Here is a 26,060-nt window from a genome sequence, read left to right as displayed (position 1 = left end):
AAACTGCATAAGGGGATTTATGTTGCTGTAGTTATGTGCTGAACTTGCGGTCAATAGGGAGATCTGGGTGCAAATCACTTCTTGGGCATGAAGGTCACTGGGTGATCCTGAGCCAGTCACTGCCTCTAAGTCTGCTTGTTTCATAGAATTGTTACGAGGGAGGAAATGGGATAATCCAGTGAAGACAGGCTTGAGCTCCATGGAGAAAAGCTGGGGGAAGAAATGTCTATGATGATTTTTAAAAACAGTTTGCTAAGTTGCCAATGGCTTCTGCACTATGTAATGTACACAGGAAAAATAACACTACAAAAGCACTAATGAGATTGTTGTGCTTGGCTGGTGCAGGAAAGAAGCAGGCAGTTGATATAATATTATTTAATAAAATGATTACAGTGGTGCCCCGCAAGACAAATGCCTCGCAAGACGGAAAACCCGCTAGACGAAAGGGTTTTCCGTTTTTGAGCTGCTTCGCAAGACGAATTTCCCTATGGGCTTGCTTCGCAAGACGAAAACGTCTTGCGAGTGTTCCGATTTTCCCCCGCTCCCCCTCCTTTTTCTAAGGCGCTAATAGCCTTTTAGCCGCTAAGCCGCTAAGCCTTTAATAGCCGCTAGTCTGCTAAACCACTAATAGCGCTAATCCCCTAATAGGGTTGCTTCGCAAGACGAAAAAACAGCTAGACGAAGAGACTCGCGGAACGGATTATTTTCGTCTTGCGAGGCACCACTGTATCAAGAATTGTGGATGTTACAGTATATATATACAAATCTGATTTCCAGAAACTATATTTAAAGGGTGTTACTTACGGCCCCAGCAACAAAGGTGTACAACGGCCTACTATGTTTCTCAAAGGTTTAGCATGCCATCAGTCATAAATAAAAGTAAACAGTTTAACCCACTTTTGTTTATGATTGCCACACATTCTGGCAATGGAATGGTTAACTGAAGGAGCTGCACTCTCTTCTGTCAGGACCACCGGTTACAGAGATATTTATTATGGTATTTTTGTTTAACAAGAAAGGGGGTGGGAGAGTGGGAAGTTGGTTAATACTTGAGAAAAACAGTTGGCAAGGATATAATCAGGCAGGAAACAGGAAATGATGTCACTAGGTAACAAACAGGAAGCAATGATTATAATACAATGAGATCTCCTTGCTTTGGGTTGAAGCTTAAGGGGGGAGGGGAATTCCCTGCCACCAAGAAGGTGCAGTTTTGGTTCCAACTATTTCAGCTTGAGTGTTTTATTTTCTGGGAAGTTCTGGGAAGAACATAGAAAAATGCTTACTTAGCATAATTTGTTAGAAATTCACCTATAAACCTACAATATTAGATTTTCATACCAACATACTGCAAAATTCCATACTAAGTCCCTATTACGGATGGGGATATTAACTGAGAGGTTTTCTTTCCCCAAAAACTTTTTATTGATTATTTTTGTTACATACCAAAAAAACAAAACAAAACACAAAACAGGTAAGCAACAGGAGCAATACAGAGTTGCAGAAAAAAAAAATAACAGCAAACTAGAGGTTTTCAAGAGCAAAGAATGTTGAACGCTCTTGCCATAATAAATGTTTTACGTTGTGATCCAATACTTATACATATCTAGGAGTAAATCCTTCAGACATCTATAGGATTGCACTGTTAGACTTTTGTTTGTTTTTGTTTCTGTTTGTACAGAAATTATAAATGGACACTTCTTGGAATGTGAATTCTAGTGGAAAGTGGAATGCTGCCTTTGTTAGCCTTATTTTGAAAATTATACTTAAAATAATAAGGATGCAAATGAATGGTAGTCTTGAGAAAATATCACAGATATGTGCTAAGATCTGTGAGGCAAATTTCTCCCCAGCTCCAAATACAGAGAGCTGGTATTACTGATACACATCAGAAGTCATGTCTGGTAGAAGACAGATCCTTAAATTAAATCTGAAGCAAAATTTCTGCCCTAGCAAGCACAACAGGTCCATTAAAAAAAACAAAAACAAAAAACCCAGACTTTATGTGGTTCGAAAATGCATTGAAAAGCATGTGATGAATGAATGAGTAATGGGAAGATGTGTAAATACCCTGCAAGCAAATCAGGATGAATGCAAGTTGAATGCTCATTGTCACATAACGCAACTGCCTTCCCCCAACAAATCAGAACAAATGCTCAGTAAAGACCAGACTAGCTTTGTGAAAGTAACTTAGACTGAATGCTGGATAAACAGGTTGTCTGGAGAAGCCTATAGTTCCTTTCCTCTTTGGAGGAAATGTTTCCTCCTCTGTCTGGAGACTCGGTGGGTGTGCTGTGTAATCTGGGATCTTATACCCTCAGCAGGCCTATCTGACACTCAGCTCCCTGGGAGGTGGGGGGGGAATCTTTTTTGAGAGAGACAGATGCTTTTAGAAGCAAAATGTGGCTTTGTGATTCCTGGCTGATCAAACCTCCAGGACAGGGCTTGCTAGTGTAACTTGATTTGGGCCTAGCATTTGGAGGCAATGGTTTTGAAAGCTAGCCCTTCTAAGTATTTTGCCAATTACCAATGACAAAAGGGGGCAAGATAGGAATTTTCTGTTGGCGGTTGATCCTTAACAGTCACCACTTACCTAAACAAACACTTAATAGCAGCGTACAACACTTATCTGCACTCCTGGTATTGATGTGGACGTCAGTTGCGCTCGTCGTATTGATGTGGAAGTGCTGCCATGCAAAAGGTGGGTGGGTGGACAACAAGACCCTCCTGGGCAGGGCTGCCTATTAGTGGGGTAAAATGAGCAGTACTAACTTGAAGGGGCTGGTTTTATTGATCAGTTCAAAGGGATGTTTTGTGTGTGGTGTACACAATTGCCTTAGGCAGAAGCAGAAGCACACAGTTGTTTTAGGAAACAAACCCTGACCCACGCCCTGTGGGTTTTTCGCTGTAAGAGCAAAGACCAAAACAAAAGACACCAGTTTGCAAGTGAAGCTGGGGAAGTGAGCAACATTGTTGGGGAGGTCGGGATGGAGTGATGAAGGCGTGAGTTCCTCTTGGAATGGACATGCAGAGCAACACATTTCCACACACTAGAATCACAGAACTGTAGAGCTGGAAGGGACCACGGGTGTCATCTAGTCCAGCCCCTTCTAATGCGGAAATGCCCAAGGTGGGGATCAAACCCACAACCCTCATGCCATACCGACTGAGCTATCCCAGATGTCATATGATGTCATCATGCTGGGGTTGACAGTTGGGTTGTCCTGCCCATCTGCCATCTGTGTCACCCTGCAGAGGTGGGGCCAAATAAGGATCTGGCCTGCAAAGCCAAAATGGTTCCTTACCTCTGGTCCAGAAGACCTATTTATTGAACATTCATTTTGATTTGTTTGAGGGGAGGTTATATAATGTTGCATCATACGCAAAGAAATCAATGGTCATAACTAACTTAAGACTATAGATTTCGGTGGATCTGCTCTAGGTACAATTTGATCAAATACAACCATAATAAAATTAAGAGCTCTCAGGACAAATATATTTTATTTGCATCAGTGTTTTCCGCTCAGAATCACAATAATAATAATAATAATAATAATAATAATAATAATAATAATAATAATTTATTATTTATACCCCGCCCATCTGGCTGAGTTTCCCCAGCCACTCTGGGCGGCTCCCAATCAGTGTTAAAAATAGTACAGCGTTACATATTAAAAACTTCCCTGAACAGGGCTGCCTTAAGATGTCTTATGAATGTCAGGTAATTATTTATCTCTTTGACATCTGATGGGAGGGTGTTCCACAGGGCGGGTGCCACTTCCGAGAAGGCCCTCTGTCTGGTTCCCTGTAGCCTCACTTCTCGCAATAAGGGAACCGCCAGAAAGGCTGTGTATGAAACAATAACCCGCAGCAATGAAAACAGAGTTTGGCAAAGAGCTGTAGAATCATACACTTATTCAGAGCTAGGGTTTGGATTAGGAGCAAAATGTACAGTCTTCTCTCTGATGTACAACAAATATATATTGACCAACCAAGGTGGATATAAGAATAAGAAATAATGGGGACAATGTAGAGACACGATGGCGTCATCCATATCAAGCAGAAATTTAGTTCACCACACAACTGGTCAGGTTACCTCTCTCACACACAGAGCTGCCAAAAATCAGTTTCCCCCCTAGATGAGCAAAACTGTGAGCAAAGTTATTACCGTATATTGTTTTTTTAAAATTTATGACCCCAGCTACGCAAAAGAAGTTGGAGTCATTACTAATACCGAATGGCTTCACAGTAGGCCAAGTGTGGCCAAACTTGGCCTTCCAGCTGTTTTAGACCACAACTCCCTTCATCCCTAGCTAACAGGACCAGTGGTCAGGGATGATGGGAATTGTAGTCCCAAAACAGCTAGCGGGTCAATTTTGGCCATGCCTGCAGTAGACTATGCCATTGTACAATGCACACAATCCTACTTCCTTTCACTTATGGCCATATATCACTCACCTGAACTTCAACTCATGACCAAATAATCCTGCAATTCAATTTCTGTGGATTACTTAAAAGAAAGAAAGAAATCCTTGAGCTGTCCCTTCAGTTTAGCTAAGAATTATCCCATGTGAAGGTTTTACTGTACAGTGGTACCTCGGGTTAAGAACTTAATGCGTTCTGGAGGTCCGTTCTTAACCTGAAACTGTTCTTAACCTGAGGTACCACTTTAGCTAATGGGGCCTCCCGCTGCTGCCACGCAATTTCTGTTCTCATCCTGAAGCAAAGTTCTTAACCTGAGGTACTATTTCTGGGTTAGCAGAGTCTGCAACCTGAAGTGTCTTTAACCTGAGGTACCACTGTACTAGCAACCTTTGTAAATTTGGGAGAAAAGTCAGGGATGTCTCATCCTGCAGTTGGATGTGTACAGGTTATATCACTTTAAAGCAATAATACTTTACATTCTTTTTCTTTAATCTCCTTAGGAGTTCATGCTTAGTTGGTAGTGGTCCCTTTTAGAGCTCTTGTTTGTTTCGCAGAATACAGATTCACATATAAATCCTTTTTCATCTGGGTTCAATGGACATAGTTCTCAGCCCTGTCCTTCCTTGATATGATTTTGTGCTTTGTCTTGAGACTCAGAAGCCAGATTTGGGTCTCAGTCCTGTTTGCTAAGCTGTGGAGAGAGCTCCCTGACTATTTTGTTGTTTAGCTGTTTTTTGTTTGAAGCCGGACTCTCTCTTTCTCTGTATGTAATCCGTGCGTTCAATTAAGAGAAGCATCTGTTGGGTTTATTTCACATTGCCAAGGAAGGGCTGCAAATCAGCAGCATCTGCTCTGCTTTTTGTCAATGGCTTGTTTTTCATAATTTGCTCTGCAGGGTGAGTGTTTGGGGATGGGAGGGATCTTTTCGCTTCTCCCATCTTTATTATTGTTTGCCTCAAATGGTAGTCAAGGAGACTGATTAGGATTTTCAGCTGATTTTACTAAGCAAAGAATAAGAGAGGCAAGCGGAGTTTTTAAGAAGGTAAACAAAACTGTGTACCATTAAAAATAAGGCACAATAAGGACTGCTCATTAATAGTTGTTATGACTTGTTTAATGATGTGTTATGAATTATAGGCAGGCTTCACCTAATGAACCCCATCAGAGGACAGCCCTAACCTTAATCCTTCCACCCTTGCAACAGGGCTTTCCCCTCCTCTGCTGGGGGGGTTAGGAGAACCCCAGAGCAACACACAGGGGGAGGATCACTCCATTTGGCCAGCTGATACGCTTACACAGAGAGAATGTTTGTTAATAGTGTGATGTTGAACTCCACCCACTGGGTTTGCAATTTCAGGTTGTTTTGAAGAAAGATTTTGTTTTAGAAGAGACAATGCACAGCAACCCACATAACAAAATACTTAGATTTAAACTCATTCCATTCCATTGGCTTCATGGGCTTCAATCCAACTCCTGCAGCATAACTGAGCTGCAGCTCAGGTAGATAATGCTTAACATTTGTCTTACTTTAAGGGCCATAATAACTGTAGTAAAACTATCGCTAATTAGCCAACATCCTGAGATTTTTATGAGTAACAAGTTAGCAGTGCCTTTGCCACTCATGATTGGCGTGAAGACGGTCCTAAACCTCATGCTGTATTATTTACTACTACTGAGAAACATCCAGAAACAGGGAGGTAAAACCACCACCAGCAGCAGCATTAAACCCCAGGGCACTTTCCCCTGCCATTTCTGCATGGCATGTTTATCAAGTCCTATAAGCAGTAGAGGCAGCCCTGTTAAAATTAAATTATTATTATTATTATTATTATTATTATTATTATTATTATTATTATTATTATTAATTTATACCCCTCCCATCTGGCTGGGTTTCCCCAGCCACTCTGGGCGGCTTCCAACAAAGTATTAAAATACAGTAGTCTGTTAAACATTAAAAGCTTCCCTGAACAGGGCTGCCTTCAGATGTCTTCTAAATGTCTGGTAGTTGTTCTTCTCTTTGACATCTGGTGGGAGGGTGTTCCACAGGGCGGGTGCCACTACCAAGAAGGCCCTCTGCCGAGTTCCCTGTAACTTGGCTTCTCACAGTGAGAGAACCAGGCAGAAGGCCCTTGGTGCTGGACCTCAGTGTCCGGGCTGAACGATGAGGGTGGAGACACTCCTTCAGGTATACTGGACTGAGGCTGTTTAGGTCAGGGTGGAAGGTGCAAGGTGCTGCTTGGTTGACGCTGACCTATGACAGGGCCTTCTCATGGCAGTTCCCATTTGGGGAATGTCCTCTCTGCTGAGGTGCATCTATCTGCTGAGGTGCATCTATTTCAGAAGGAATTTTAAAACAATCCTGTTTACCCAGGCACCCGATGGGTAAAGAATACTTTTCCTAGTAACCTTGACATTATTAGCTGTGGAAGTACGGTATGTTATTGTTTTACAGGTTTTTAGATGTTTTGAAGATGTTTCTACTGTATTGTTTTATCACTGATGTTGCACTGCCCTGCCCTCTTTTGGGAGGAAAGATACAAATTTAATAATTAAATACATTATTATTTGGGGAAGCAGAAATCTGGAAGCGTGCCCGGATCTGTAATAAACAATGCTGTGACCTAACACTGAAAATAATTCAATTAGTTATGTGTGTTATATGCAGTTTCTAATTTCTGTTTTCTCTCACACATTTTATCATATTTACTTTGCATCCTGTTTAAAGCATTTTGGAATAGACAGCTGCTCTGATACATCCTGAACTCTGTTAGAACAGAGAAAGGTAAGAAGCCAGCAAAGGAACTTTCTCGCTCATTAATAGAATATAAAGTTGAGAAGTGAGTATTTATTCCCGAATCCTTTTCCAGAATGAACAACAGATGTAATTTCTATTGTTGTGTAAGAACTAACATAGTCCTTAGAATAAGGACAAAACCCTGGCCTATGCAAAAAGCTTGGCTTTATTACATTTCTAGATTAAAAATGTAAGAATTCTTACATCAAAGCAGGTTATCAACTAAAAAAATAAATAAACTGAATTCATTCACCAGAAACTTTGTGACCTTTGCACATGTTATGTAATGCCAAGCAACAAATTTATATTACTACAGGACCTGTTAGAACTCAGCCTCTATGACAAAGAGATTTCCTGTAAACACTGGAAGATCATTAAACTCAAGTCATAAAATGAGAAACCACACCAAACTTTGCAGTAGCAGGAAAGTATTTTCATTATTTGAAAAAAAAATAAAATTCAAACTTTGTCATCACATAAAAACATAACATGATAAGTAATAAACATATTTACACTTCTGTTTTTGATTATAAATATACATTATATACAAAATAATGTTACAAAATGTAGAAAGTTCAGTGCTTCTGATTTTCTTTTTAAATTATTGAAATACTATGTTTTAAAATAACTACAAACAGACACTAGTATAAACCATATTATTGATTTCTGAAGGTCATTTTCATAACGGTCTTGAATGGTCAGACCAAAAGGTCAGTAGTGAACATTCTGAGCAAAATCTTGCTTGCACAATTCAAGGCTGGAGGTGAACAAAACTGATGCTGGGATTTACAAGGTCAGGAACATTGCTCTTCCACCACAGAAAGCACAATCCCAACTTCCTTGAATGAAAATTTGCTTCCTCTCTCTGCTTCCGCCATATTCCCTTTCCCACAGTACATGTTTATCACTACAAACATCACAGCACTTCCTATCTGAAATGTCTATTATTATTGCTGTAAATGTATGAGAGTCTGCGTGCACTGAGTTTTCCAGTTCAGAACTGCTCCTTTGGACTAAAAAAACATAAGGTTACTCCTTTCCTTGTAGCAGTGTGAAGGAATGAAGAAGCAGGACAAACCAAGAAATTTATGATTTCACCCACAGATATCCCTCAATAAGTCCCCCTTGTAGCTTAGTCTTTCTTAGCCCAGCAGAGCTGTAGATAGTGGTGGTTGTTCTGCAGCAAGGAATAAAACTTCAGGGCTCATAAACACTTCCCTGGCTGTAAAAAAACCCCACAAGTTTAGACTTGGGGGTTATTTGCAATTGAGGTGGTGGCACCAGATTCAGATATCCAACACAAAATTCCAAATCCTACCTAATGCATATGAAGAAGAAACACACTTCTATTCATGGTGACTAGTAGTGCAAAGGGCATGAAAACAGCTGATTGATTTTAAACGCATTTGTAAGGCTTTCAGCGAGCACTGGGATTAAGTTTCCTCATACTGAGGAGGCAGCAGCGGCAGGATTCTCCTCTGCTGTTTAAGTCCATGGATGTTTCTGTCATTCAGAAATAGGAGCAATTCCCAATTCACTGCTCAGTTCACCAAAGCATCATCCTAGGAGATGAAATGCCAGCTCATTATCCATCTCCCCTTACATTGTTTGGAATACATGGAAGGGGAAAAGGGATGTAAAATAGAGAAGCAACAGGAGGTACTGGTAGTAAGTAACTCCTTGCCAATACTGTTTGGGTACTGCAGGGGGAAAAGGCAGTTATGTCTTGATTTGGGCTCTCTAGATTCTTAAACACGCTTCAGGCACTTTCAAATCCAGAAAAAAATGGTGAGCTCACTTATTCTGTATCCATTATATGCATAGAAAAACATGTTTCTTCATTCATTCTTCTCACAGTATTGCTGGTTTATTCTGTGATGGCAGAGTGCCTTTTGCACCAATGGGCACCTTCCAAGATGGAAGTTTTGGAAAGTCACACAACTGTCCACGAGCAACTGGCAGCAAAGTAATTTCAAAGGCTAGTAAAAGACACCATCACTGCCTCCCTGTAGTCAGTTATATTCCTCCTATCAGACTTCAAAATAAGGGAACAGGGAGCCAAAAGGTCTATTGCATCTTTAAATTCACAGTCTGTCCAGTTCACCCACTTCCATCCTCTCCTCCTCCTGAGAGCAGCAAATTGCATATAATTTAAAAAATCCAAGTCCAATCCAATTGTGAATTGTAAACAATTAGCAGGAATGTCCACCTTGTGGCATCTCCAACACTGAGGTGCAAACAGAGCAACCTTCATTCTTATACCTGTTTATAAACAAATGGGAGGGGGAGAAATTAGAAACAGGCAGTGCTATTCAAAATACAAATTAAAGTTGCAAACCAAATTCCCCCGCAGTAGCAGCAGAGTTTTGTGGAGCAGTGGGGCCACCAGATGGGAGCAGGATAATTGGCTTGATGCTGTCAAGCGAGGGCAAGGGGACTGGCATGAATTTTATCAGTATCCCCTTCCTGTTGTAGCCCTTTGCTCCACATTCCATGCCTTTTTGAAACAGGTTTTCAGGAGGTGTGGGGTGCTAGAGTGGGAAGTGAGAATGGCTTAAGCTCTTACTTCTGAAACCAGAATTCTGCAATGTCTTTACTCTGGGATTCAGACCTTAAAAACAAAACAAAAAAACCCTGAAGAAACTAACCCATTAATTTCTCTATTTTCTTAAGTATTGTTTGCAGGAATGATCTGAGCAACACTAGAAATAGTTCCATTACTACTCACTACTTGCCAGATGTATGGAAATGATGCCTGAAAGTCTAAAACTACATTGCTATCTTTTCAGATTTTTATTATTAAAAAATGAGACCTTAGCTCTCTCAGATTTTTATTATTAAAAAATGAGACCTTAGCTCTATAAATTAATGACTAAATTAATGACAAATATAGCTTGGGAGCAGGATACCTGAAGGATCACCCCTCTCTGCATAAACCTGCTTGTCAGTTGTGGCCACCTTCCAGGGCTCTGCTCTATGTTCTGCAGCCAAGGCAGGGCCTTTTCGGTGATGGCACTCTGATTGTGGAACTGCCACCCAAGGAAGAATACACTGGCCCCTTCTTTATTGTCAGGTAGGTGGTCAAGACATTTTCCCTCTTTTAATATGTGTTGTTATCTCCATTTAATTTTTGTTCTGAATGTCATTTTTGTTTGTATTGATATTTATTGTTGTAAACTGCTTTCAGAGCTCTTTTTGGAGCTAAAAGCAATATAGAAATGTTTAAGTAATTAAAACAGCGGACGCTGTAACACTCCAACAGTTTGACTTTAGCCCCAATGTCGCACTCTTCCGCTGTCTCTTGAGACAGGCGGGTGGCAAAAATTAAAATCTATGTAGGCAACATACATACCTCTGTGGCTATAACACACTCATTTCGCTCCTCTGCTATCACAAAGACAGATTGGTACATGGAATCCCTTGGAGAGCATATAGCTGATATTCTACATTCTGGCTTTTCACTGTTGAAAACAAAAAAACCATGATAAAAATTCTAAGCAAAATGTTCTTGTTTCATGTGTTAAAACTGAAGAAAGGATCTTTTACAGTAGCTTAGGCCACGAATGACAGCAAATATTTAAAAATTCAGTTTCCAACCAATGACAACCTCAGTCTTCTATGACCAAATAACTATGATCAGGCTGAAACTTGCATATGGGGAGCAGCCTGGCTTCAAGTAGCATTCATTGTGTTTTATTGAACCAAGTAAATCAGCTTGACTTACTAGGTGCAGTAGATGCACAAAATTTTAAATATTTTATGTAAAGGCTGTAAGTCTGCATTAAAAGACAGAATTTGGAACTACTTGGCTGCACTTTCTTTTTCTCTCTCTTCATTTCCTCACATGCACAAGACCAATTAAATTAGGTGAGCAGTTCAAGCATAAAGAATCTGGGTAGAGGTGTTTTTGTGAAGTCAACAACTTTGACAGGAACAAACGCATGCAGCCCTGCCTCACATGTCATGATAAGACACAGTTTGTCTTAAACCATGGTTGAATTGTGAGTGTGCCTCTGCTGCGTAGACCCCTTGTGTGGCTTCTCCCTACTTGCCCCATGTAGCTTAAACAAGCCATAGTATGACTTATCACATCATTCAATCCCAGACCATGAATTGTTTGCTTTAAACTGATGATGAGCAATAAGCCAAAAATAAGCTTAAGAACAAACATTAGTTGCTTTCTAGCCCTCAGATAATGGTTTCTTGGAATCTGTTACAACATAGTCCTACCACCTATCTTGCTACAGGATTGGCCTTGAATCAGTCGACTGCAACCTGGCCATAAGATGGGTCGTGCCAAGGCATTTAACATAATGTTATTTCATTTAAGCTTTAAGGAAGGTAAACTTCTTCCGAAACTTGATAGATTGTCAACGCTCCTCTGTTGCTGTGAGTGAAGTGTACTCTGCATGAAATTTAAAATGTCATGCTTTTCAGAATCTAACACATTTATGAGTTGCTCCCTACTCCTGTTCTTTGCACTACATAGGCTTCTTTGTTCACAAATGCAGAGAAATTAGATTTCTTTAGAAGGTGTTCATACCTGCGTAACCAGAAAGGTGATTTCTCTCCTATACATTTTTCACTTTTATGATATTTATCTTCCTGAGCCCCTCTACTCGTCAGTTCCTTCATCAGGTTATAATCCAATGTGTGATTCTTAAGTTTGTAGTTTGATTTCTCCAGCACGCAGTCTACTTCAAGGTCTTTGTTTTTATTGGTGTTTTTAAGTTGAGAGGCTGGGATGAGATTTTCCTTCTGGAAGTCAGACAGGTTGTTCATGGCTTCTGAATTCTGTTCTGGCTGTCTCTGCATCTGCCGGATAACTATAGCGATCATGCAGCACAAAATGAGAAGAGCCACTAGCCCGACTCCCATGGATATGGCCACCCAAGGAACCTGTTTAGGAGGCTCTGAAACTGAACGCACTGGAAATTCACAATGGCTGCCCATGAAGCCAGAAGGGCAGTGACAAGCAAAAGAAGTAGGATAAAGCCCAACATAGCATGTTCCCCCATTCTGGCAGGGCTCAGAGGCACACTCATCTCTAGTTCTGGTTTCACAGTTTTTGCCAGCGTAGCCTGGCAAGCAAGTACATGTATAATCATGTGTAGTCACAAGGTCATGACAAGATCCTCCATTGGTGCATGGATTTCTGGAACACTTGCTGATGTTTATCTCACATTTCTGACCGGAGAAACCAGGACGACAGCGACACACGTGTTGCTGGCCCAAAACAAAGCATTGCCCACCTGTAGAGAAGAGCGCAATAAAAAAAAAGCTTGATTAGGAATGTATTTTTTATTATAATTTAGCGACTGATGTGTTGCACAGAAGCAAAGACCAAGACTACCCAGGCACTAGAATATACAGGGTGTCCTTTAAAAGAAGTCCTGTGGATACAGCGTACACATGTTCCACAGGGCCTCTTTTCAAAGACTCACCCTGTAGTAGTGCAGCCAACAGGGCAAAGCTGAGGAGAAGACATAACCTGATACAGAATCATCAAGAATGATGTAGGAGGACATAAGCAAGTAGCAGGCATCACAGAATGTGTGTGGGAAATGTTGTGAGAAAAGATATCAATTGGGAAATATTGACTTGATGCACAAGGAGACTTTTCTAGACAAAGAAGGTGCAGAAATGAGGGAATGTAGATGACAAGAAGAGGTCCAGTAACAGCTAAGATTGCAGAAAAGCAAGAAGAAAAGATACAGTACAGAACTAAGATTTAGAAACCCAAAAATGGGTATCAGATGGTCCATCAGTTGTTTCCAAAATCCACCAATGGGCCACATGAAAATTGCAGAGGGTCTTGGAGGCACTTATGGATTTTTCTGTCAGTTGTAGCAATTATAATGAACTACACTACATGTATTATTTTGAATTCTATTTTTACAGACACACTGTTCCACCTGAATAACATTTGTGGACCACTAGTAGTCTACAGACCTATTTGGGAACCCCCTATACAGTGGTGCCCCGCAAGACGAATGCCTCGCAAGACGAAAAACTCGCTAGACAAAAGGGTTTTTCGGTTTTGCGTTGCTTCGCTAGACGAATTTTCCTATGGGCTTGCTTCGCAAGACGAAAACGTCTTGCGCTTTTTTCTTAAAGCCGCTTGAAGAGGCGCAGTTGCGACGGACCGTGCTTCGCAAGACGAAAAACATCGCAAGACGAAAAGACTCGCGGAACGAATTATTTTCATCTTGCGAGGCACCACTGTACTATAGTCTGGTCCAAGGGGTCACGAAGAGTTGGACACGATTAAACGACTAAACAACAACAACAAATACTACAGTCTTATGAAGTGATCGTGTATATAAACAAACAGCATTGCAAGCTACTCCTCCACCCTGTGAGTTAAAGAGCAACTTAGGAAGAGTTATTTTGAGCTGGGGGGAAAGAATCACTGGAGGGAAAGGGTTAAGGAGACTCTTTCCCCTTCCACTCGGCCAAAGCTGATCCTTTTTTAAAAAATGTGGAGAAAAAATAGGCAACTCATTGTAACATTGCAATATAAACCTCACAAGTAAGTAGAAAATATACCGTATACCTTATAATAGTAAAAGAAATTGACAGATCAAGGGAGGAACACAGAATCAGATTAAAGTTTCATTATTGTCTGTCCCCAAAGATGAAACTCCTCTGGTGAAAGGACTTACCATTAGAACAGGGGTTGTTGGTACACCTGTCTTCTTTCTTTTCGCAGTTGGATCCTGTAAAGCCCATAGGACAAATACAAGCATAGCTGGTTCCTCCTTCTCTTTCTAGGCATGTGCCACCATTAAAACATGGAGAATCAACACAAGTCAAGGCACTGTGCTCACAATTAACACCATCGTATCCTGGGGGACATGTGCATTTGTAGTATTTCCCTAAATCCTGTGGGGGGGGAATAAGGAATATATAAAATTTAGCTCCTTCAAACTAGTTGCTTTGCAGTTACATTTCCTGTCCATTTTTCAAAGGGACATAAACTTTCAGAGATGTGAAAGCAGATGCACCCAAAACAAATTAAATTAAAATGGAATCAGATTGGGTCTCCAAGTAAGCAGGGCTAAAACACAGCTAAAGGGTCTTGCAGATGAAAAAGTAAATGCACACTATAAATTAAGTGATACCAGTACAAAGAGACTTGAGTTCATACCAACAATGCACTTCTCAACTATTGATGGTTACTAAAAAGAGCACTGAGGGAATAAGACTTATTAACCTGATATGGACTGTACGTACTCAGACACTACCAAAGTGAAGTAAGATAGACTGAAAATATTACTTGCAGTATAACTGTGTAGCTAAAAGAAGGTACATGAAGCAGATAGATGTGTTTTATATAGCACTGAAGGCCAGGACTATGCAGGGGGATCAGTAATATTTTTGCTTTCGTTTGTGTGCAAGCCCTATGTGAGCTTCAGGGCCCCTCTGTGCCATAGCTGGGGGTGCCACCATATCTGCACCAGCGCTACCCCCACCCTTTCTTGCCGATGCCGCAGTGCCTGCTAACTTCTCCTTCCCCAGTGGCCAGGAAGAGTCTCCAAGATGGTATCCACCAACTATCTACCTTGAAATCATCATCAGAGGCCCTCAAAATAGCAAGAGGCTGCTAGGAGGAAGGGCCTTCACAGGAACAGCATCCTGGTTCTGGAATGTTCTCCCTAGGGAGGCTCACTTGGAGCATATTCTGTATTCCCTTCAGTGTCAGGCAAAGGCTATCTTAAAATTCTCCCAGGCTTTTTAGGGACTTTTAATCGTTTTGATATTTTTGATTTAAATTTTAAAGATCTGCCTGTGGTTGGTTTTCTTGATTTATTTCTGCTGTAATGTGTTGCTTTTATTGTTTGTACTGTATTTTAACAATGTACACCCTCCTTCCCCAGACCTGTAACCAGTCAATCAGTCCCTCCTCTTTACTGGTCAGACAGGGGTATTGTGAACATTCATGCATACTACCCCAAACTCATCAGTGGAAGAACAAGATATAAATATGGAAAGCTGCTTTTTCTCTTTTCACAAATAAATTTCCAACATATAATTAGTTCTTACTGTGCAACTGCCTCCATTCTTGCAGGGGTTACTGTCACATTCACTGATATTCCGTTCACAGTCAACACCAGTAAAACCCTCTTTGCAGGAACATGTGTAACTTCCCTGGCCAGTGTTCATGCAGGTGGCCCCATTCTTGCAGGGTCTGTGATGGGTGCAGTAGTTCAGATCTGCAAGGACAAAAACATGACAATGAGATAGTTACGTTTTAACAAAGAACAAAAAAGATGAGGCACTAGAAGTAGCAAAACAGAGACTTTGACCAAAACACCTTCAATTTATTGTTCAATAGAATCAATGGAAATTTGTGTCCCCAGCCAGGACTTTTAGGAATGCCTAAAATAAACATCCCGGGGGTGCATAAGCTCAGTACTTTTCCCACAATGTAGTTCTCATTGCCACAATGAGTAATGCTTAAAACCTTTCCATGTGCAATAAGACAAAAAACAAAGGTAGTCACCTGGTAGCCCTCACTTTTGTTCATAACCTGGTATATCAAAACGACATGGAAAGAAATGGACTTATGAATGTACTATGAGCTTTTAGTATCATGAATATAACCAAGGTAAGAAGGCATACTTTACTTAATGATAGATGATCAATCAGAATTTCACCTGCTAGGCCAATTAAAATACCCTTAAACAGGCCATATTCTGCAATAACTACTGAATATATGCATCCTTAGGGCTATAAGAATGATTTTGCTTTGAATCTGGGTGGGCTGATAAGTGTACTGCGTTTGGAGCTAATACTTGTCTTTGTAGGTACCTAAAGCGATTAGCAATAAAGGGATTTAAATGTGCATTTATCAAGCTGAAAAAGATCCTAGTAAGTTTATACACTTCCAACATTCTCATTAGGTAGGCTTTCTCTAGACAAAGTTTCTTCTACAATGTTCAGAAATGTTCCTTAGGATGTTCAATCATACATAGGTGGTATAACCACCTTGAAATATATTGACCATGTATGTGGTTAATAAATTAAATAATTGCATGTCTGCATATTCCCTATAAGGATTCCATTGTAGCAAAAGAACTTGTAACCCCAGTTTAAAGTGCAGATATGACTTTGGAGAACCATAGTTATTCAACTGAGATTACATCAGAGATCATGGAAACATGTCAGGTGCATAGTCAAGCCTGTCCCTTGAAACAGAATCTGGAGATTTCCATTTATTTTAAATTCTGCATTAGTCATATAAGAATATTCCCATGAGTAAAAATAAGGAAGAGCCAGATTCTGTTTGCTTGTGATACCATATGTTTAGAAAACGGCCTCAGTTAAGTACTGTATATGATAGATCACTAAATATACAGTTTTTATAAGCGACAAGAGGCAAGACTAAATGTGTAGTGTGTATACTTAAAAGAAAAATATGTGTGAATACTTTTGAATGTTCCTGTAAACATATACCACTTTTACAGAAAGAGAAGAATTTAAGAGAAATTTTGACATTTGGCCACAATCATCCAAGACAATCAGATTCAAAGTCTATTAGTTAGACTTCTTGCAGCAACCTAAAATGTTAAATTTCTCCTTAAGAAATTTATCAGCAAGAAAAAAACCACTCACATAAAAATTAATGCATTTTTGTTATAACTACATCAACTAACCTTGATCACAAAAAAGGCCTCCCCAGCCTTCATCGCATATGCACTTTCCTGGTTTTGTACAGGTCCCATGGCGACAACCCACATGAGGGATACATTCATTACAGTAACGGCCTTTCCAACCACTACGACAGCTGAAAAGAAACAATTGAAATGTCTGAAGTAACTGTTACAATACTTTGAGCTTACTTGAAGTCAAAAGGAATTTTAGCAGTGATGACCACTGAAATGAGTAAAGGGAGAAGGGAGAGGACTCATATACTGTTAATCACATTGAGATCTAATACAGCAACTACTTACATGCACTCTCTTGGCTTTCTGCAAAATCCATTTTTCTCTGAACACCCTTCTAGACAGATAGCTGTTTCAATGGGGGAAAAAAAGTTTAAGTTAATACTTTCAAAAATGCATTTCAAAGTATTTATTATTGTATTTGTATCCAACAAGCTCAAGACAGCAGCCTAGTTTGCACATCACAGTAAATATTAGTTAACTGTTTACGGTAAACACTGATATGGGCTGCTGATCTGGCAACAAGCCACGATCCCTGGTTTAGCATTATGCTTGAATAAGGGATTGTGGCTTATTTCATGCCCCCAAACTAATGACCATGGTTTCAGCAAAACAAATCCTCATCCCTGGTTGGGTATAATGCTAAGCTAGGGTAATATTTTGTTTCTTCTTGCATGCTGGCAGGGAGGACCAAAAGATTAAACCATTAATTCTGGTTTATTATGATGTGCAAACTTGGTCAACATGTTTTCTCATTGACAATCCTGAGAAGCAGTGACTGCCCCAGAGGCAGAGAGTGAATGGCCCACAATTGCTTACAGTTGTATTTTGCACTAAACAAAAATTCAAATTCTGTTCCAAAGATTCTCATATGCCATGCTCAAAATTATGTAAATCAATGTGAAGTGGGAACATGTACAATTTTATGTATAAAACAGGTGTAATTTGCATGCATTATTGTGAATTCAACATTTGATTTGCTTTTTAAAGGCAGAGAACTAGAAGAAACCTGTAGCACCAGCACCGTTCTTAAAGAAATTTCCTTTAGGCCAGGAGTTTTTTTGTTTTGTTTTGTCAACAAATATCGACTTGGTTCCCTAAGACCAATGAAAACAAGAAGTGGTTGGATTTTTAGAATTCCTACAGCTGCAGTGCCATCAGTTTTGATGATAGCTGTGAGATATACACACAACTTTAGCAATAAAAAAAACTCTAAACTTCTTAGATGTACCTGAACCCATAGTTAAAATGCCAGTATGAAATTCACTAAGAAGCTGCCCTGGCAACTGGAAGTGTTTTGAAATGTAAAATTAGACTTGAGAATACCTTTTACGGTTCTTGTTATCTAGAACATTAAGCTAAGATACTGGGGACATTCGATGCAGTCACCATCTAAAGCTGGCTGACTGAAAGTAGTTGCAAAGCGGGGAGTGGAAATGATGTGAAGTACAGATGCAGGAAATGGTGCGATGGCCCCAGGAGCAGGTGCAATAAGAAAATGAACCATTTATGAGGGAGCTACATTCCCCATATTCTTTAGTACCAAGGGAATGGGGGTGGAGACAACTGTGGTTCCCATTCATTTCCATTATTGCACATACACTACCTCACCCAGAAGAATGGAATGGCATTTTTGCTCTACTGACTTGCTTAGAGTTGGAGGTCTGCATTCAAAACGGGCACACCTGCAGCCACCATAAATGGTAGCACAACGGAATATAATTTTGAGAACCACTTCTATGGAGCCTAGGAAATCGCCAAAGCCCTTTTAAATGTAATAAATGGTCCCAGAGAGTAAGTAATGTGAATCGGTAAAAACATTGCCTGGCTGCAGCCTTATAGAAACTTTCAAATCACATTTGTGTGTATTAATTAGAAGCCAGTTCCAAAGACAATTGCATCAAGGAACTAATGTCCAGCAGTGCAACTTGGTCATTTGAAAACTGGATTTGGGAGAACCATTTAATCTGTAAACTGTGTGTATACACTTCAAGGGATGGAGAGAAGAAACTGGTCTCGGATATATGGCAGTGGGTGTTTTTTGTAAAAAAATTACTATTTTCATGCTTTAAGAAGGAGCTTATTCGGCCTGTTCCAGATAAGGCTGGCGCGCGTTTCCTCACATTATAACTGTCCATGTTATAACTATGAGGCGCTCATAACGGGGTTAGGAGGCCAGTGAGACATTTCTGGTTCTCAGTTGGAACTGCAAGGGCACAGCAACCCATCCGCATGCCGTCCTGCCTATGAGTTTCAACAAAACCCCGTCTCCATCCCTCTCTCTGCCTCGACCCTCGCAGGTTCCGTTTCCAAATCCCCTCAGCCAGTGGCGTAGCGTGGGTTGTCAGCACCCGGGGCAAGGCAAGTAATTAGCGCCCCCTAACCCGTGGATTTGCGCCCCCTAACCCCCAGATGTTGCGCCCGGTGCGGCCGGCCCCCCCCCTGCACCCCCCACGCTACGTCACTGCCCTCAGCCCTCTCGCCCCCGACCCTTTCGACCCCTCCGCCGACCTCTAAGGGCTCGCGCACGCGCAGTGTCCCCCTAGGGTTGCTTTGCTTTCTTTGCCTTCCCGCCCTCCAGCTGTTGGCGCTCGCGACCGGCAGGGGGAGCTGTCGCGCCCTTTCCCTGCCCTCGAGGCGCAGTTTGCGCGCCCGCCCGCGCGTTTTCCGCGCCAACTGGTCGCTGGGGGGGGGGGGCGGAGGGAGGGGGAAGTCTAGGGCGGGAAGGGCGGCCTCGCTCACCGTCTGTGCAGTAGTCCCCCGTCCAGTCGGGCAGGCAGGCCATGGTGCCGTCGGCTTTGCAGACGTAGTGGCCGAAGAGGTCGTCGCGGTCCTTGCAGAGGCGGGAGCAGTTGTCGCCGTAGTAGTGCTCGTTGCACACCACGCGGTAGGAGAAGTTGAGGCGGGCCCACTCGTGGCTCTGCTGGTCCGGCAGCCACGCCTCGCCCACGGCCAGCGAGCGCCGGATCGCCATCTGGCTGATGAGCCACTTCCGGGCAGGGGGCTTGGATCCTGCTGGGGCGGGGAGGACACAAGCTAGGTTAGGCCTGGAGGGAGAAACAGGACTCTCTCCCCGAGCCCCGTCTCCCTTTCTAGCCACATCCAAGGCCCCTGTGCCAACAAGGTCTTTGGTTTGCGCCAGACTCAACTGCGGAATCTGGAATGCGAGAAGAAATGCCCCTGGGCACGTGCAGAGTGCCACTCACTCACCACTCAAAGGGGGGAAATAAAACAGAGCATAGAGGCAGGTGATAAGGTTTTGGATTGCATGCAGGAGCACATCTCTTTAAAATATAATAAAAAGCTTTGCACTGGAAGTCACCACCCAGGAGTCACCGTCCTCTAGCTTTAGTCCATCTGCTACACTTTAACCTCCTTTGCATGCCACTGCTGCATCCCTCTCTCACATCCCAAAGGACCATTTGCAATCTTGCTTTACAGAACCCATCCCATAGTGTGGTACTGCATCCTCACAGGTTAAGTTGCCACTTTCCCCCCAGCGGGTGTCAGGGCATCCGTTTAACGGCTGTATAATAAGCAGAAATCCAACATGTAAAATATTTTCCATCCTGGCCTTCTCCCTGTGAAGACATGCTACACCTGCTGAATACAGTTGTTTCAGGCAGAGAGGCTCTGCTGGAAGCAGGTGGTAACTCTGCTCACAGTTCATCCCTTATGTTAAAGCACACTGGGCACTTAACTGCTCCTCTTGTCTGATGTGCCTTGGCTGTTCACAACAAGGAAGAATTCCCACACACCGTCCTTCTGGCCCATGCTACCATGCACAGTGCTACCACACACTATGCCCTTATTAAAACATTCTCACATTACACGCCAGCTTGTGCTTCCTCTCCAGTGTCACCGTAATTAGCGATGGCGTCTACCATCAATCTTCTAGCCCCAACATACAAGCCCAGACTCTGTGCAATAGATTTCATCAGCTGGTGCCCTCATATTTTTTTAAGTAGCAATGCTCAGTGCAACATGCTCAATATAATTAAAAACAGTGAAGGATTTTGTTTTAGGGGGCGGGATTGAAGGTAAGAAATCCTAATAATGCGAAATAAAGAGAATCAACCTGGCCCTCAAAAGGCATTTGTGACAACGTGTTACCACTGAAATTAAACTGAGGAAGAAAATTGCATTATTCAGCCCAAGTAGTGTGCCAAATAATGTTGATTAAAATATTAATAAGCCAGGAGTATACAGAGACATTTGAGGCTCAACCACTGGCCTCCAGTAATTAGGGGGTCAGGGGTCACATGATACCAGTGTAAAAGCACTGTTCTCTTTTGCCTTTAGTATCCATTATTGTTAGCTGTGGTCCTGAGAAGCTTTACAGAAAGCCTTTCAAAGTAAGAGCTCTTGTGCTGTTGAAATATCCTTTTCCTCTATGTCAGAAAAACATCCCAAAGCCATTATTCCTTTTCCAAAGGGCGGAATTTGAAAAAGGTGTAAAATACAGGAAAAGGCAGTCAGGACTTTTTGGCAGCCTTGCCGTTTTCTCACCAAAGAGCTCCTTTCTTTCCCACGCCAAAAATAAACGGGAGGAAACGCAATTGTGTGGAGATTAAGCAGGGGGACAAAATCAAAGCAAAACCCATCAAGATGTTGGGAACAGCTCTGCCTTGCAAATTAAAGCAAGCATCGAAAATATTTTCTGGACTTACATGCAATAAGTAAAAACAATATTTATTTATGTAGCTTAGGTGGAAGCTATTTAATAACTGTGCTGGCAGACTTTTTGTGCTGTTTTTTTAAGCTAGCTTCTGCATAAAGCTGCAAGTTTTGAAAAGCTGTCGCCCCCTAGTGAGTAGGAAAGGAACGGCCATATTCACCTGCTGGATTGTAACCCTCGGGAGCGTGCCAGGCTTCAATGATCAATGAGAAAGTTCCCTGTGAATGGAAAGGAGGAGTGAGAGGAAGGCACAGAACCTAAGACAAGCGTGGAGTTCTAGTGATAAGTGATCGGAAAGGGGCTGTCGGCCTCAGAGATTTAAAACAATCGGGTGAAACCAGAAAACCTCTACCTGGCGGTAGATATACATTTCAATTAATCTAATTGCAGATAGCATTACTTTGTCTGAGTCGATGAAATGGAGCTTCCTCCGGAGGACTGCTTTCATCTCCTGGGAAAAGGCGTCTCTCGCCTCTGACCAGGGTGCAGGAGGAAGAAATGTCCTCTCCCTGCCTCCCCAAGGCGACCCTTCCCACCCCAGCTTCGTGGAAAGCAACTTTCCCCTAGCTACAAAATGTGCACATTTCACTCGCCTTGAGCAACTCGCCGTTCTATTCCGACATGCATTTGCAACGCCCGCAATTAGAGCGCAGCTTTCTACATGGCACCAAGTTATGGAAACAAAACGTCGAGCGCAGGGTTTGTTTATATAGCCTGCAGCTGAACCACGGCGGCCTCTGCTTTTTTATTGTTATTATTTCGACTTCCTCGCTCAACCCCCGCCCCGCTTTTCCAAGGCTGTTGAAGGTGAGCTCTCACCGGCCACGTGAAGTTGAAAGGCAACTTGATGGGGTTGCCGAAGCCCTCGGTCTCCCGGATGGCGAAGGAGTTGATGCCCAGCACCGGGGTCACGATGCTGCCGAAGGTGCAGTCGCCCGGCGAGATCACCGCCTGGTAATGCATCAGGCACACGCGGAAGAAGGTCCTGCAGCCGGACCCGCACGACTCTCCGCTCGCCAGGGCGCCGTGGCCGTTGGCAAAGTGCCGCAGCTCCAGCTGGAAGACGCCCGAGCCGGAGACCTTCTGCGCAAAGGGGAGACACACACAACAGCAGAGCTTATACCCCGAGCTTGTTCCCTTTGGGGCCAACACTTTCCAGAAAGAAAATGAAAAACTCCCCATGCACACATATATAAATGTGTGTGTATATATATATATATCTATTCCCCCGACGGCTGTGCCAACATCATTACCTGCAGCGTCACCGCGACAGCCAATGTCAAGCCCACGAGGCGCAAGGCTGCCATCCTCCCGCTACGATGTGCTTAATTCCTCCCGGGCTGAGCTTTCAAGGCTCGCTCGTATTCCTCAGGTGGTCCAAAGATGCGCTGCTGCTGCTGCTGCTGCTGCTGGCTGGCTCTCCCAAGTCGTGGCACGCAGGTCAGAGGCTTCCCTTCCAAGTACTCCCCAAGGCGAAGAGGAAGGTATAATCCAGTGGGGATGCTTTTTAAAGCATCGGCGTGGTCGGAGGGTTAAATCCCGTCGTTTATAAAACTCCCAAGCCCGGAGGAGAGAGGCGGAGGGGCGTGTGAGCGTGGCGCGGCAGCAGCTCGTTCCTTCCCCCCGACCTCAGCTGCTGCTCCTGCGCTCGCTCCGTGAGTGGAAAGCTGGCTTCCCTTCGCGCTGTTTATATAGTTGCCTCCTGGCCTCGCAAGCTCATTATGTAAACTGTCCGTCAGGCTCGGGAGATCCCTCCCCCTTATCTTTCTGGAAGAAGGAACCCAATGTGGTGGAGAGCCCGCAGATCCAGAATTAATACCCTGCTGCTGCTCCACACTGACCACCAAGGAGCCGAGCTGATTATGAAGATGCCCCAGCATCTGTTGAGAGATTTAGTGCGCTCGCCACGGAGACGGAGCCCTCGCAAAGGGGAAGGAGGAGGCAGGCAACCGGGGAAAGATTTTGCCTTGTGAAAAGAGTACCCTTCTCATTCGGGCTCGAAAAGACTGCATGCTTCCTAAAGGAAGGCGAATGGAGTCCAAAGCGCTAGGGGACTTGTGGCTTTCCAGATGTTTTCCAACACCTGTCAGCCCCAGCCAGCATGGCCAATGGTTATAGGTGAGGGGAGATGGGGTCCAACAACTTCGGAGCGCACAGATTCCCCATCCTATGCACTCTTGTCTGGCCATATAGTGTTACCTGCCCAGGTGAGAGCAGGTAAGAAACCAGAACTGACGCCAGTTCTTGAGAAATCGAAAGGCCAACCTTGCTGCGGATTTCCACACCTCTCCAAACATCTTTCCCCGGGCTGTTTGGCAAATCACTTCGATTCACAGGGCTCTGAGGCCGGCGCACCGGTGTGCCCTAACCCTGTGGCTATTTCTATCTGCAGCCCCTACGCGTAAGAGCGGAGAGGGGGCAGGACGACGTATTAACCCTTGCGCTGCCTCCGGACAGAGTTAGAAAAAAGTGGCTTTGCTCTAAAGTTGGTATATTCTTCCATGCTCCTCCTGCGGCTCCCAAAACCCTACCATTTGCGCCCCCAAACCCCACCAGCTGACTCTCCTTGGACGGAGCGAAGCTGCTCTCACCTCTCAGGTGAGGACCGGTGGAGGCAGTCATTTTCATCAACAGGAGAATCGTAACCGTATAGAGTTCGGTTTCCGTGACATCGAGGAACACGCATTGGGTACCAACCCTGTCCCAAGGGCAACATCCCCCGTGGTGTGAATGGAGAGCCTGCCAGCCTGCCTGCTTGCCCGCCTTCCTCCCTCCTCGGAGCGGTGCGCCGGCTCAGATTGTATCCTGGCTGCAGGCTGGTGTGTGCCAATAAACCCCTTGGCCTGATTGCAATGTGTGCTTATTGTTGGGTCGCGTGTCCCTCATTAAAGCCAAGCACAGAGAAGGCCTTTCATGTGGCTTTTATTTCAGCTTGTTAAAAAGGGAGGGAGGGGAAGGGGGGGAGAAGATAAACCTTCAGCTGTATGATAATGAGGTCTTGCCACCTTTATGCCAGCCCCTGTCCGCGCTTCCCTTCACCTGTAATAAATAAATAAATAAATAAGTGAAATAACCGGTTGGTGCGTTGTTTTGGGAAACAGTGGGTGTCTCCCAGGCAGCCCTTAGGGAATACTCTTGTTTTATTTTGAGGCCAGAAAGCATAAACATAGGTGTGGGTTTCTGCCTGAACCAGACAGGATCGCCCCATGCACTTGCTTTCAAAAGAGCAACTTTTGTGTGTTTGTGTGCGGCATGAGAAACGCCTGCCTTACAAAGCCGAGGAGGACCCAAAGCAAAATGTTGATTTAGGATATGATGTACTAACAGGGATGGGTGGTTTTTTTGGTTTTTTGTTTTGTTTTTAAAGTGTGCCTGCCAGATGGCTCCTGGGGGAAGGGGAGGGGGAATCACTTGTTTCGAAACTTCTGCTGATCTTGCTTGACTCTAGAAAGTTTCTCTCTCTCCCCCCCCCCCTTTATAAAGCCCTGCTCATGAACTGCTGAGCGTCTGTCGATTTAATATGAAAACCCAACGCTGCAGCGAGAAAAAGCCACGATTCCCTGTACGAGTGTGGCTTCTCTCGGGATCTCCTCCAGTGTTTGGCTCGAGGATTCCGGGGTCCCTTGCACGGATCCATCCACGCGCGCACAGTGTCCCCTTTCTCTTTTAATCCTTCGTCGAGAAGACACCTTGAGAGGGTTTCCTTGGAAAAACTCACCTGGGTCCTTTCCACTTACCGTCTCCCTCTCGCGCTCTTTCCAACGGAGTGTAACCTACAGGCTGGTCATGCTTTGGTGTAGCAGAGCAAAGTTTCTCCGGAGAAGACCCCACGCCCAGAGCGTTTTCCTTTCCTACTTGTTTGAGAAAGCGCCCCATGCCTGTGCCAGGGAACAGGTGCCCAAGACACCATCCCCTTCGATGCCCACCGGCTGGTCTCTGGGATTGGGGGGGGGGTATCTCTCCCAAACCAGGATCACAGGGCGATGGGTGCTCTTTCCTAGTCCGCAAGGTAGAGCAGGAGGTCCCTACTTCTCCCCTGAGCAGCCAGGGTCCCCTCCTCACCCGCGAGCGCGTCAACTGTCAACCCACCAAATCTGCTCTGGCGCTAAATAAAAACACGGGGCCAGATAACATCAGTGCTTGGTAAATGGTAATGAGCGCCTAACCCCGGGGGAACAGAAGGGCGGTGGGGCTCTTTAATGCGCGGCTGAAAGGCTAGCTGGGTACTGCGGGCCCGAGCAGATGTTCGTATGTGTGTGTTTTGATTTGGGGACTTGGGCTGGAGGTTTATGAGGCTAACCAGAGCCACCCCACGCCTGGCCACTTGGCCCAGGCGCCATCTGGCACAAGCGCGCACGAGCCGGGCACCGCATTGGGGCTGCAGATCCACAGGCAGCATCTACCATATGGACGCGCTCTATTCTTCTCCTCCTTCCCCAGCCAATGTAGGTTAAAGCCAGAACAAGCGGGTCTCTCTCTCTCTCTTCTCCTCCTCTTT

General features: G+C 43.7%; 1 protein-coding gene across 3 annotated transcripts; it reads right to left on the bottom strand.

Annotated features, from left to right (window-relative positions):
- Positions 1 to 7,634: 7,634 nt before the first annotated feature.
- DLL4 (delta like canonical Notch ligand 4) lies at positions 7,635 to 24,379 on the bottom strand. Of its 3 annotated transcripts, XM_082191867.1 has the most exons (11): positions 22,816 to 24,379; positions 22,382 to 22,645; positions 21,723 to 21,780; positions 19,627 to 19,899; positions 17,173 to 17,233; positions 16,876 to 17,006; positions 15,263 to 15,432; positions 13,882 to 14,101; positions 11,760 to 12,468; positions 10,569 to 10,677; positions 7,635 to 9,478 (listed from the first exon to the last, which is right to left on the bottom strand). In XM_082191867.1, exons 1-11 carry the CDS (start codon positions 22,867 to 22,869, stop codon positions 9,473 to 9,475), a joined length of 2,055 nt encoding a protein of 684 aa, XP_082047993.1. In that variant the 5' UTR covers positions 22,870 to 24,379; the 3' UTR covers positions 7,635 to 9,472. The 3 variants fall into 3 exon arrangements, with proteins under 3 accessions (XP_082047993.1, XP_082047991.1, XP_082047992.1); XM_082191865.1 differs by lacking the exon at positions 22,816 to 24,379 and having other exon boundaries at positions 22,382 to 22,782; XM_082191866.1 differs by lacking the exon at positions 22,816 to 24,379 and having other exon boundaries at positions 19,627 to 19,896; positions 22,382 to 22,782.
- Positions 24,380 to 26,060: the final 1,681 nt, after the last annotated feature.

The sequence above is a fragment of the Podarcis vaucheri genome (genome assembly GCF_965113315.1).
Source record: "Podarcis vaucheri genome assembly, chromosome: 1".
Lineage (NCBI taxonomy): Eukaryota > Metazoa > Chordata > Lepidosauria > Squamata > Lacertidae > Podarcis > Podarcis vaucheri.
This window is presented reverse-complemented; position numbering and strand designations above follow the sequence as displayed.